Source organism: Alligator sinensis, unplaced genomic scaffold, assembly GCF_000455745.1.
Source record: "Alligator sinensis unplaced genomic scaffold, ASM45574v1 scaffold166_1, whole genome shotgun sequence".
In the NCBI taxonomy this organism is placed as follows: domain Eukaryota; kingdom Metazoa; phylum Chordata; order Crocodylia; family Alligatoridae; genus Alligator; species Alligator sinensis.
This window is the reverse complement of record NW_005842098.1, coordinates 353475-366536: the sequence shown is the minus strand read 5'-3', so window position 1 is coordinate 366536 and position 13062 is coordinate 353475. Positions and strand designations below refer to the sequence as shown.

The following is a 13062-nucleotide window of genomic DNA, read 5'->3' as shown; positions in this document are numbered from 1 at the left end:
CCCCCCCGCAAGAGACTGGAACCCCACAGCTGCACAGGGAGTGTCTGCAGTCCCAAACTGGGTGCTGGCCTGGGGAAGGGGGGCAATCCTGCGAGCCCTTCCTGACTTGCTTCAGCGCACATTCCCAGGGCTCAGACAAAACCAGGGCACGGGAGGGACACTCCGTGCCTTGCTTACCCAGGCTGGGGAAGCAAGTTACACAGATGGAACCTCCTCTGCCCAACACCTCATAAGCCTCTCTTCCCTACCCCTGGCCTCTATCTTGCCTGGGGTGGATCCCCATGCCACTGCAAGTAGGGGCAAGCACTTCTCCCTCGACTGGCTGCCTGCAGCTGCCTGTTGCAGCAGGGGGAGGCATTTGTGTGACAGCCAATCAGGGATGGCTGCTCTTGGCTGTCTCCCAGCATGCTGGGAGACATGCGGGAGCCGTCCCCACATTCTATCCTCAGCCAGTGCAGATTTCTGTGTGCCTTTCTTCACTGAAAGGCAAATATAAATTGTGTTTGCTTCTGATCCAGTCTACTCAGCTTTAAAGAAACCCGCAATGATTGGATCAATTCCGCCTTGGGCTTTTTGAATGTCTGTACTTAGCTATAAATTGATTTTTCCCCTGCCCTGCCCCTGCTAGATGGATATTTAAGTATTCTGTTTGTGGAGCTCTGTTAATATTTAACTCCAGCTTGTCTGCTTCTCATTGTGTCTTCAGAATTTGAAGTGGCAGTATTTTGGGTTAATTGTGCAAAGTGTAAACCAGCTGACCTCCAAAATGCTTTAAATCCATTTTGTTCTTGTTTGCATAGTTGTATATGAATTTGACGTAACTGGCTAAAATTTGTCTAATAATTGCATCAGGCCTGATGTACATTTATTCCATAACTTATGCCGTATGTTTCCTATTTGTTCACTTGTTCAGCTGCCTAAATATGTTCTGAATTTTCAGAATCCGTGCAGTTCAGATTTTTCCTGTCTTTTTTTCAGAGTTTTGAGTAAAAAAAAAATTTGAAGTTTAACTTCTTCCTGCTACTACATTAATTCTGTCAAGCAATTTTTCTGAAATGACATCTTCCCAGAAATAAGTGATCTACAATCAAGAGTTTTATAGTTCCAGGAGAAATCCTTCTTGCAATTTGCATTTTCAGTAAATCTTAGAAAGGAATACTGTTTTAAATTAAAGAATATTTGTAGCTTAAACACTGGACAGAAGCATTTTATGACCTGAATTTCCAGTTTGAGCTCTCCTGAATTCATCAAACTCATTTTGCTCCAACTTAAGAGATTTTTTTTTTATGAGTTTGCTCAGTTCCTCTTGATTGAGACTTCTGGATGCAAAAATTCTATGGAAGAATAAGACCATTGACCCTAGCACGAGAAGACTAATAGGCTATTTGGAATATGGGTGGGGTGTTGCTGTAACTGTGATGGTCTAGGCCATTGGGACCAACCATTTTGGCAGGCAGCTCAGAAAGTAGCCTCACGTCCTCCCCAAGTGCTATTTCTAATCCCCTTCCCTTGCTCAATTGCCTGCCCTGCTTTCTGCTACCTGCCCTATCTGCTGCTGTCCTGCCTGTCACTTCCCCATTCTGCTACGTGCCCCAAACGGGCTGCCTGTACCACAGGTGTGCCATCTTTGGTCTAGGTCTAGGAAATGTATGAGGGGAAGAGTTGTGTGATATATTTTAGTGGACCAACAGTATAGTCAGGAGAGAAATTTGACAAGCTTTCAGGCACAAAGTAACCTTTACTTTTATCTCAGTTATTCATTGCTCTGAGGGGAAAAAGTATAGAGGTCAAAAGACATCCTTTGTTTTCATTTCTATCAGTTGATCCTTATATTTTGTCATCTTTAACTGCTGAGCATCTAAAATGTGCTTTTTTATACCTATAACACAGGCTCTCTGAATGCTCCAAATCTGAGGGAGAAATGGACTATTTGCTCCATGAACAGATTTATGGTGGCGTAGGACTCTTTTGCATCTCAACTTGCCAGCGCCTAAGCAGGAGACCTTAACACACCAGACAAACTTATGGTCTCCTTTGGACTTGAAGTGATTTATACTTATATTAGGGTTTTTTAATTAATTATAATCAGTTTTTGATTATTCCTGTCTTTTTCCCTCCTGCAAATGTGTACTGTCCAAACTCCATTAAGGGAAAATCGTGTTCACAACCATTTAACAATGTACACACAATTAAATCTAGGTCCTCCGGTTCAAAGTCTAATAACTGCTATGTTGTGGTCTAAAAGATGGGCACTGTATTCATTTTTTATTTCTAAAGTATTCATGTTGTTTCAGGCATATGTGTTCTTTTCTCTCATGTAAAACAAAAAATCAGCTTAGAAATTATGGCATAACTTTTTGTTGGAAGAATCTGTTTCCTGTGAAAGCTACTTTCTCAGTACTCCTTTTATTGCTTCCTTGTGAATGGTAGGACTTCTATACCTGCCTTTTTTGTGCTTGCCAGTTTTTTAGTTCTCCTAAAATGACTCTTAAATACTTCTCAGTTAATGGGCTCCTATACACATGCAGGGAGGCTGCGCCAATGTGTTGTAATTACGGTGCATTGGAGCAGACTTGATTAATTGAGTCTGCTGGAGCGTGGTAATTACTGCACTCCAGCAGACTCGTGTCACGTGTATCGGTGTCCCTACACTGAAAAAGGTGGGGCGGGGGGAGGGGGTGCTTTAACTAAAGCTTGTTACATGAGCACTTTAATTAGCATGTTTATTAAAGCTTCCCCCCTGCCCCCACCTCCTGGAGCATGTCTATAAACCCCCAATAATACCACATTATGTTGTCTTTACCTTATTATTTTGAAGGGCTGCAAAGTACATCATAATCTACTGTGAAACTTAAATAAACCTAGACACATTTTAAATTTCTTTCATGAATTTTTTTTTATTATGAATTTTTTTTGGTAGGCATTTCCTGATTCTTTTGTATATCTATTGTAATACTTAATCTTATGCTACCCTGCAGTGTGAATGCGCAACAGCAACAGTGTTCCTCACTTCCTTCCACATTTGTGTTCTCAGGCCAAAGGTGCTGGTAACTGCCCTGGAACAACTGGCTTCCATACAGTTACCTCTCAGTTCTATTTTTCTATAGTGATCACATTCGTTCTTATTTTGTTTGGAAACCAACACGACTGTTCTTAGCCCCAAGTGCTAGTGTTCCCTACTGGTGATTTCATAAATATGAATATGCATCAGCTTCATTAGACAAAACATGTTGTTCCTGCTTACTCTGTATGCATATCGCACTGTTAAAATGTGGTCACCCTTATAGAGCACAAAATGACAGCTTGCAATGAGCAAACGTGTGCTATGCACCACTTGAATCATTATATTCATAAATTAGATATAATGTAATTTTTTGCAATTGCACTGAAAGCTCTTTTTATACTACATTGGGTTTCACCACTTGGGAAATGTGTGTGAAATGGTGGTGCTGAATATTACCAACTGTGTTCTAAATCTAGATTGGTACATTTATTTTTTTTAATTCTTTTTAGGATATATCAAATTTAAGCATTTTTCAAAACGGAAAGAATTTAAACTGGAGAGTTAAAAGTCAATGTTTTTATCAGTTTTAGCAATTGGTTTTTATGCAGAATAAATTCAGACCTTGAATATTTTTGTATATGGTAGCACTTAGAAATCAAAGCCAGGGCTAGACACTGTACAGGCCTGGAGAAAACAGTGGTTCCTGCCCTAAAGAGATGACATTCAAAACAGATAAGAAAAAGTAATGAGCAGACACTTTGAGTAGCCTTTTCTGTTGTTGTTAACCCTTTGCTTAATTTATGTAACTGTGAACAAATAAGTAAACAGCAGAAAAATGGCAGAGAGAACCCACTAGGCCAAGGTATACTTTCCGTATGTTTTTATATACCTGTGGAAAATATATTCTAAGTAAACTCTTAATTTCTTTCAGTGCTTCAGTTCCCCATCTGTAAAACAGGGATTACTGTATTTCCCTGCTTCATAGAGGTGTTGTAAGGATAAATACATTCAAGCTTGTGAGAATGAAGCACTCAGATCTCTGTGCTAATGAAGACAAGATAAGTACCTAAAAGAGAACATAAAAATCAGGCTACAATAAATTTATCGCCTAATCCACATAGAATTTTAAACATAGTATCTTTCCCTTAACACTTTAAATCTTTCTTTCTAATTTTGGAACTGTTTTCTGGAGACTTTTGATCCTAATATTCAAAATATAAAAAAGTGGGGCAGGGTTGATCCTAGCAGAAAAATGTAACTGGCATTTTATGTAATCAGATTGTTTCTTTACTTTCACAGCTATTATCACTATCGCCTCCTATTTTGCTGTCAGAATATCTCATTATAACTGATTTTAGAATTTAGTTCTCAGTATATAAAGTTGTACCTGCCCCTTTGTCCTTGAGAGACAAAAAGTGGAATCAAAAGAAATAAATCCTAAGACTTGCATGTTGGTGTTTTGAATTTATAGAAACCTGTTAAAAAGTCATTTATAGTTCAGGGCGGTGGGAGGAGACAGGGTGATAACCAGAAAAAAAGTGAGAGTAATCTAATTTATAGCAATTCAGTAACAATTAGGTTCATAAGGTTGCATCCAAAAGATCCTTGACTTCTTGTCTTGGTGCCTGAGTAACCAGTTTAGGGAGTGATCAGACATACAACTTAATACTAGCTCTTCAAAGTGGGAAGGGGAAGACGCACCAGAGAGAATGGTACTTGGGCAAACTTTCACATGCAGGCTGAACTAAAACAAGTGGCAAACTAGGGGATTTTTAATACAAATCAGGAGTTGATCTATCCTGCAGAGCTGTGAGTCCATACTAGTTGCAAGGGGGGAGGACTTGTCCTGGGTCCACTGCCCCTGAGTTTCCTGGTGCAGCTCCAGTGGCAATGGCTCATTGTGGTGGGCGGGTGGGGCTGCTGCTCAGCATGTTGCATCGCACTCTATACCATGTGGGCCCAGGTGCTGGCAGCCGCAGTGCCAGGACTACACATTTGCAACAGGAAGCTGTGATGGGGGTGGAGGAGTTTGCACGCTTCCTGGCCCAGCCCTGGCTGTGGCAGAGCAGAATGACACAAGGCACAGACCTCCCTCCTCAGGTTCCTGGCAGCCAGTGGGCCAGATAGGATCAATTTGGCATCTCCTTGGCTGCTCTCAGCATCTCACCAAAACTCATTAAATGGCCTTCCAGCACAAATAATTTCCCACCCCTGTGAGTTTTTGGATTGTATATAAAACTGGCAGGAGTTGCAGGTAGCTGTTGGTCTTCCTCAAAACTGACTGTGCGCTCTTGATGATCAAAAACAGACACATGAATTGTGAGATTCATGTCTGTGCACAACTTAATTTGCTTTAGGCTTAGTTATTACAAACTTCAGTGGCTATATTCTTTTTAGGATTTGATCATAAACTAAACTAGGTTTTTCCTTCCTCTCCCCTCCCCCTCAAAGGCTGCCTTTTTTTCCTTGGTCCAGTATTCACTTTCTGTTATGATAATGTTGACAGAAACTCCACATTTTGTTTAGGATAGTTGAATGCTAGGTGAAACCATCCAGCACTACTATGAAATGTAGTAAAGGCTTCCTTTCCCCTTTAGCCTGCTTTTTGTTTCCTTCTGTATTTAAAATAAATAGAACTGTTTTGGTTATTGGCAGCCCAGCTAGATTAGGGAATATTATTTTAGAATCAGTTAAATGCCTTTTAAAAGATGTTTCTTGTTTTGAGAGGCAAGAATTCCTGCGGATACTTTCTCTCATTGTATCAGCTGCATGGTTGGGATAGACAGGCTTTTGGCATCGCAGGAAGGATACTGTGATACCTGAAAGCTTGTCTAAGTCTGTCCTCACCATTTTAGTTGATCCAGTAGAAATTACCCCCACGAATTCTTGCTTTGTATATCTTCTGGACTGTCATGACTCCAACATCACTTTAACTGCCATTTCTTGTCTTACCAGTGTTTCCACTTCACAGGTGGAATTGGCCACTGTTCTGCATACGTCTACTCCTCTTAGATCAGGTTTGTCCAACATATGGCCAACGGGCCTCCATGCGGCCCACCAAGCCATTTTCTGAGGCCTGAGGTGCTGCGACAGGAAATGATCGTTTCCGGGGGGGGGGGGGGGGGTGATGCAATACCGCTTCCTGTGAGGTCTTTGAATATGGCTCGCCGGCCCACTGGGTGATAAAAAGTTCATGATCCGGCCCCACATTCAAAAAGGTTGGACACCCCTGTCTTAGATTATAGCAATTTGTAAGAGTTCCCAATTGAAAATATCACATAGGCTTCTCTCTTACTTTATGAAGACCCAGTTTTTGAGACATCCTCATCTGTTCATTCAGACTGACTTACTAGGTCTCATAGGTCTTTACTTAGGCACATCTATACATCCAGTAGGTCTTCAGTTTGCTCGTGGCTGTGGGGATAGAACCCAGCTCTCTCAGGTACTAGCAGTAGAGGTGAAACTACTTCCCTGGAAAACTTTGGCAGTACCTAATTTTTAAGTATTTTCTCCTGTTAAGCAAGATAGGTTGGATATGCATCTAGCTGGGGTCATCTAGACCCAGCACCCTTTCCTGCCTATGCAGGGGGTCGTACTCGATGATCTGTTGAGGTCCCTTCCGACCCTAACATCTATGAATCTATGAAGATATTTAATTTGTTAAAAAAGCATTAATGTACATTATGCAGAGAATGTAGAAAAGTATTTGATATGATGTAGGGCTAGCTTATGTTACCTATCATAATCATTTAATTGCGTGAATGGCATAGCTGATGTGAAAATGCTTGGCATTTGCTTTGCAAATGTAGATAACTGTCGTCCCAAATTAGTCTTTTTGTAGACAAATCAGTGCATCACTCCTGAATGGGCATATTTGCACCTTGATGCTAGCATGCCCTGGCCCCAAGTATGTCCTGCCCACCTGCTCCAGGCTTAAAAATATGCCAGAGATAATTCTCCACGGTATACCTCTCTAGCTGCTCTCAAACCTCATTCTCCAGGTAGTAAGCAGCAGCATGCCTTTACACTGAGCTACATTTAATTTGGCCTTTTGTTGCTAAAAGGTTGCCAACCCTTGGTTTAGACCGTCCCAGTGAGATCCCTTTCATTTCATCCTTTCAGCTTGCTTCCTTAAAAAAATTGTCAGCAAAGTTGAAGACCCTCCCCCCTTTTTCATAATGAAGTGGGTGCAGCTCTGTCATTCTAACAACCAAAATGAAGGAATGCTTTATGAAAGCAAGAAGAAAAAAGTTAAATGAAAAATTGTAGAATTAAAGTATACTGCCCAGAATTGAAAACTTCATTAACGTTTTGCTCAGACTGCATTAGTAGTCAAAAGAACAAATAAAACACCAGTACTTATGGTGGGGAGGAGGACTAGAAAATACTTGTACATTGATTAGTGGATACATATTAGATACTTACCTTTGAAATTGGGAAGACCAAAACAAATTATTGCAGAAATAAAGGATTTAAAAAATGGGCAGCAAAAAAATTAGAGGTGGAGAAGAGTCGCTAGAACAAGCGCTTGATAAAAGTGGAAATGAAAGGATAAAAATGAGGGAACTTGATAAATCTTGTAATCATTGCTGTGGAGAGAGTATAGTTTACATAGGCATCCATTTTCAAGATATGAACAAATAGAAAAACTAATAAAGCTGGAAAAACAACAGCTTTGAAAGGAAATATTCTTTTTCTGCACAACAGTTAATTAACCTGTGAATTTTTTTCATAAGATACAAAAGCTTAAGCAGGATGCCTTTTATACAGATAGTGAGAGCATCCAGGGTTATGTTAAGTGTGTGTGTGTGTGTGTGTGTGTGTGTGTGTGTGTGTGTGTAACTTAATACATATCTGTGTGTATACATGTGGTGGCAGGGGTGTAGAATAAGGGATATGAATTAGGGATGCACCGATAAAGGATTTTGAGGTCGATACCAGTGGCCAATTTTTAATGAGCCATATTGGCCAATACTGATCCAATTCCAATACACAGCCAGGCACTGTGGAGAATGGCATCTGGCTGGTAAGTGTGTTATGGGGGAAGGGTCGATGGGGGAGGGAAGGAGCATTGTGGGGGCAGATGGAGGCCTGTGCGGTGAGGGAGGGAGTGGGGCAGGAGCAGGCGCTGTGGAGCTGGTGAGGGAGCCGTGAGCAGCTCATCTGGGGGATCCAGGGGGAGGGGGTGTGTGCAGCTGCCACCGCTGCATGCACCCCAGGAGGGCATGGGGGGGAGTGTGCCCCCACATCTGCCCATGGGACAAAGGCAAACTTCCACTGCAGGCTGGGGCTGCACAGGGCTTGTCCCAGCAGGGACTGGGTCAGGGCTGCACTTGGGCCGGGCAGCAGCTCTGGGAGGAGGGCTATGGTGAGGGCTGTAGCCATCCCAAAATTTGCTGTGGCTCCTGTAACCCCCTCTCCCAGTGCTGCTGCTGCTCCCCCCACCCCCAGCGCAGTTCCAGTCCAGCCCCTGCTAGGAAGAGCGCTGTTTCACCCTGGCCCCTGCATGCAGTGGGAGCCTGACCTCTCCCCGCGCATAGATCTAGAGGCACGTGCCTCCTAGGGATGTGCGTTGTGGCAGAAGCCACATCCCGCACCTCCCAGACTAGCTGTTTGCAGCTCCGTCCCCCACTCTGCCCCAGCCCCACTCCCTCCCTCACGTCAGGTGCTTTGATCTGCCCCCCCACACCCCTTCTCTCACAACAGACTTACCAGCTGGACCTGGCTGCACTCCATGCTGCCAGACTGTGCTGCACTGCAGCTACGCAGGTGCGCCCAGTATTTATCAGTGGCATTATCAGCCACATCATCTTAAAGCTGATTACTGATGCAGTCAATTTTCATTATATTGGTGCCAGTTCAATATGGGACCAATGTATCAGTGTACTCCTGGTACGCTTTGCTAAGTTAGCAGTTAGATTACTCAGGTGCTTGGGTAATGAATTCAGGATGTAGATCCCAAATCAAGCAGTAAACGGTAATTTTGGCTCTTATGCTGTGGTCTCACTGGAGCTGCTGTGTTTTGTAATACCTTTGCTCGTCACCAGTTCTGGGTCTGATTCAAGCTCTGGCAAGTTAGTGTAGCTGCAGCATTGCCCCAGTGTGTATTTGGAACTCTACATGGGTCTCGGTAGTTGGAGGAATTGCACTCCTCTAAACTCTGTATGTGAACCAAGCACAGTCTAGATTATATGCCAGCTAAGAACAGGCTGTGTCATTGGCAACACATAGGGAGTGCACGTGCACCCCTGAGATTGGCCGTGCATCCTCTGGAAGACACCACCTGTGAAACCGGAAATGCTGGCAGGAGTGCACTTCCAGTTTCACCGCTGGCTTGGCGATTCGGCTGCATGTGTCGTCGTCCCTCGTCCCCCCCGCAATGGTTGGCAGTCAGCCACTGTGCCCCCGCCCAGTTGGTGATCTCGTGCCCCTCCAAACTCAGGAGGCACCAGTTGCCCATGGGCTGTGTGTAACATCATGATAAGATTGTGCATGCTCTTTGGGTTTGTATTCCCCCTCAGTTGAATATGAATATACTTGTGGGTTCTTCTGGCCTCTTCATGCTTGGCTTTCTCACTGAAGATTGTAAACCCTAACATTTTTGTACTGGTAGGTACATTGATTGAAGTGATCAAAATATCTTACTGGCTAGGTTTGGTTTGTTATCTTGTTTTCCAAGGGATGAAGGGAGAAGGAAATTGGAGCTAGCCTATGAAGCCTACTTGCTCATGCTGCCAGAAGGGACTGTTGTAGTCAATTCTACACAAATTGAATTGAGTAGTACTCCATTTCAAAAAGTAATTTATTACAGTGCTTACCTATTACTGGGCAGTGGCCAGCCAGGGAGGAACATGAGCTGGGACTTATTTCCTCACACCTACTACTTATCTCCTCATAGCTTAGGGCACCCTTCAAAAGATCTCCTGGCATCGTAGGGTGCCCTGGTACCCTGGTTGAGAATTGCACATTTAATCACTTACTGTTTCCCAGTACCTCCATTTGTTTGTATAATGATTCACTGTTAGGTCCTATGAAACACTCTTGGTTTTTTTACTGGTTGTGACTAGAATTTGGTCTGTAGCATGGCTAGGTTGAAGAAACGGCTAGGCTATGACTACTTGTGTTTGAAGTTGAAATAATAAAATACAGTGGATGCTTTTTGAAAAACCTTTTGAATCTCTTTTCTTTGAGCGCACGAAGTTTTGGGATGAATGATTTGCCTGGCAGCAAATATAGAGTAATAATTAACTGCCCATTGACCCCAGAAGATTTAATCTGAGGTAGTACGTTTTTCTAGCACCAGTCGTTCTATTCCGACTGTCCTTAGTCTGGCAGATTTCTTCTTACTACCACAGTTGTTAATTAGAAAGTGACTATTAAACATTAAAGAATATGCTCCCTGCTGCTACTCAGGGCTGTTAGCATACCAATAAATTGAAGAGCGGGTACTAAAAACTTTTTTCTGATCCTTGTTATATCTAGTAGTGAACATAAAATTAAATTGATTAAGTACACTTTTCAAGCTTTCCCTTTAACATTTAACAGATATTTACAGAATTAATGTTTTCAATAAACAGTTGCTTTATAAGGAAGAACACCCACTAATAAAAATAACAAAAGAATTTAGTAGGAATTTTTTTAATGGACATTTATAAAAAATGTTCATAACTTACAATGCGTTTGATAAAAACGCTCTTCTATAGAAAGTATTTTTCACAGAAAAGTGACACCTTTCCTACTAACCTTGTTTCTAAAGCTTCCTGGTGTTCAGATTTATTTTCCCGCCTTTTTCGGGGAAAATAAATCCTTCATATTTTGAGCCTCTACTTGCCACCTGCCCCACTCTGCCCTCACCAAAAAAAAAAAAAAAAATCCTAATTTTAATTTGTGTAACACACAGGGGAATATACATGTACGAACACCTATGTGGCAGTGAAGTCCATTAAAATTGTGCTGCTTACGTGGATTACTTTATTTGTATGTAGGAAACTGATAAAATCATGTAGATATGGATTTCTTCTCTATTTTGTGCAGCATCAGAAATGTATTTACATGAAAACTTTCAAACTGCTGTGTACTTTATTTCTTGCATACTGTATACCATTTTATTATCAAGATACTTTCTAAAGAGGTCTTTCAATTCAGCCTGCTAGTTTTACCAGATTCCTTATGAGAATAGTTCTCCATCTGGGACCTGGGTTTGCTACTCATTGTTATTGTTGTTTACTAATGGTCTCCTCAGTTCACAAGCTGGTCATAAAAAACCTTTGTTTCAGATATGCTGCAGTCCATTGTTTGACAGTCATAAATACATCTGTAATAGCAGATTGTGTTGTCTTCAGTCATGACATCACAAGTTAACCTGGCAGAAAGAAGAGATGCATTATGAAAAAAAACAAAAAAAAAACAACTTACGGACAGGCCCGTGCTCATTGATAATGGGAAGTAATGAAAGGAAAAATGCAGTAATAGATATGAAATTGTAACAATGTGCCATTAATTTGCCCCAGCATAGTAGGAGTCCTTTGTTAGAATGATTTATGAAAAAGACTAGCCTAATGTAATCTTTTTTCCTTTTTTTTTTCTGTAGGAAAACCACCAAATCCTTTAAAATGTATAATGCAGTATCTAATGCCTTGCCTTGCTTTTAGTGCAATATTTGAAGATTGTGTCCTTTCAGCTCTTGTATTTGCAGTGTGGTTGCTTTTCAGTCTCTGTTACATAGTCATATATTTGCTGGATATTTTGTTTTTTAGGAAAGGTATGCACATTTTACTTAGTTTGGCAAATTTAGTGGCAATGTGGCTTGGCTTGTAGTCTGTTCCCATTTTCACACCCCTTGTAGGTGTCAGCCCATTGCACTGATTCTATTTTCAGCCTGTTGCCAGGCAGATTTTTTCCAGGCCTCCTGCTGGTGGCTCAGCTTCTAGTTACTGATTGGCTTATGCAAACTAATCTTCAGCAGCCAGTCAGACTAACTATGCAAATCTGTAGACATTCTTTTTCAGACTAGTCAAGTGTAGTTTCTGTTGCTGGAAATGCTGATAAGATGGCAACATGGCTGCAGGGGTCTCCCTTTTGGGTATGTGTTCTACATTTGCAAAAAGATTTCATCATTTTTAATACAAAAATAAGCAAATAGATTCCCTGATACTCTCCCACCAAAATAGTAACCAGTCTACTCCATTTCAATTGCAGGAAATTAAAATATATATATATCTTGCTCAATCAGAATTTGAAGTCTTGCCTCCTTGAATCAGATTTGATGAATGTGGTGTGAATTTAGCAGTTCCCTCTAATTCCTTCCAGTGCATGTGTAAACAGGTGTAGAGTAAGCAAACAAAGAAACATAGCAAGGGGTATTTTCCTCTCTCTGCAGAAGGGAGATCTCCCCTAGAGAAAAAGAAACATACAATACAAGCGTCATCTTCACACTTCTGAGGAAACAACGACACATTCTTTTAGATAAATGTTCAAATTTTAATTTTTTGTTTACAGATGGGAAAGCTAATGTGCTTCTGTAGGCAAATTAAAACAATTAATGTCTGTGTGTATGTGACGAACAATGAATACATCACAGCTTTTTAATGCTGCTTCTCGTTTTTTCTTTTGCAGTTTGTTCTTCACTTTCTTCTGATTTGTTTGACAAAGTGACCTCAGAGGGCCGCTGTTAATGACATCAGACTTTTGAGATAAGCTGCCTGATGCCACAGTTTTAAAGGCTTAGAGGTCAGAATTGCATCACGGCAGTAAAATGCATACATTGTATGCGGCATAATTTGGAAAGAAAGCTTTTCAAGATGTAAGTGTAACTGTAGCCGTTTCTTAATTAGATAGGAGATAAAGAGTTGTTTCTAACAGAACATTTTGTTTTTAAAATAGAGGTGCCTAATTTAGAAATTATGTGGTCATGTGTATATTAGTAGTCTCTCATGTGGCCTTAGTATACAAGCATTTGCCTTAAATGTTTTTTAATAGGTGGGTGTGTTTTGCCCTGTAACCAGCAGGAAAAACAAAACATAAGTGCAATGCAGTTCTTATAAAAGAATTTTCAGATT

The 13062-nt window shown here is 41.3% G+C and overlaps 1 protein-coding gene across 9 annotated transcripts in view; it reads left to right on the top strand.

Moving 5' to 3' along the window:
- The window catches only part of ATF7IP (activating transcription factor 7 interacting protein), a 159032-nt gene that overhangs the window by 56253 nt on the left and 89717 nt on the right, over positions 1-13062 (top strand). For 2 of the 9 annotated variants that reach the window (XM_025204798.1, XM_025204799.1), the window contains exon 1: positions 12066-12086. The exons of 6 other annotated variants lie outside the window; for them this stretch is intronic. Coding sequence is in view for 1 of the 3 variants with exons in the window: in XM_014520215.2 (XP_014375701.1) it covers positions 12772-12806 (35 nt within the window). In the remaining 2 variants the exon portion in view is untranslated. Of the gene's footprint in view, positions 1-12065; positions 12087-12633; positions 12807-13062 lie in introns of those variants that run through there. One more of the 9 variants, XM_014520215.2, reaches the window with a different exon arrangement.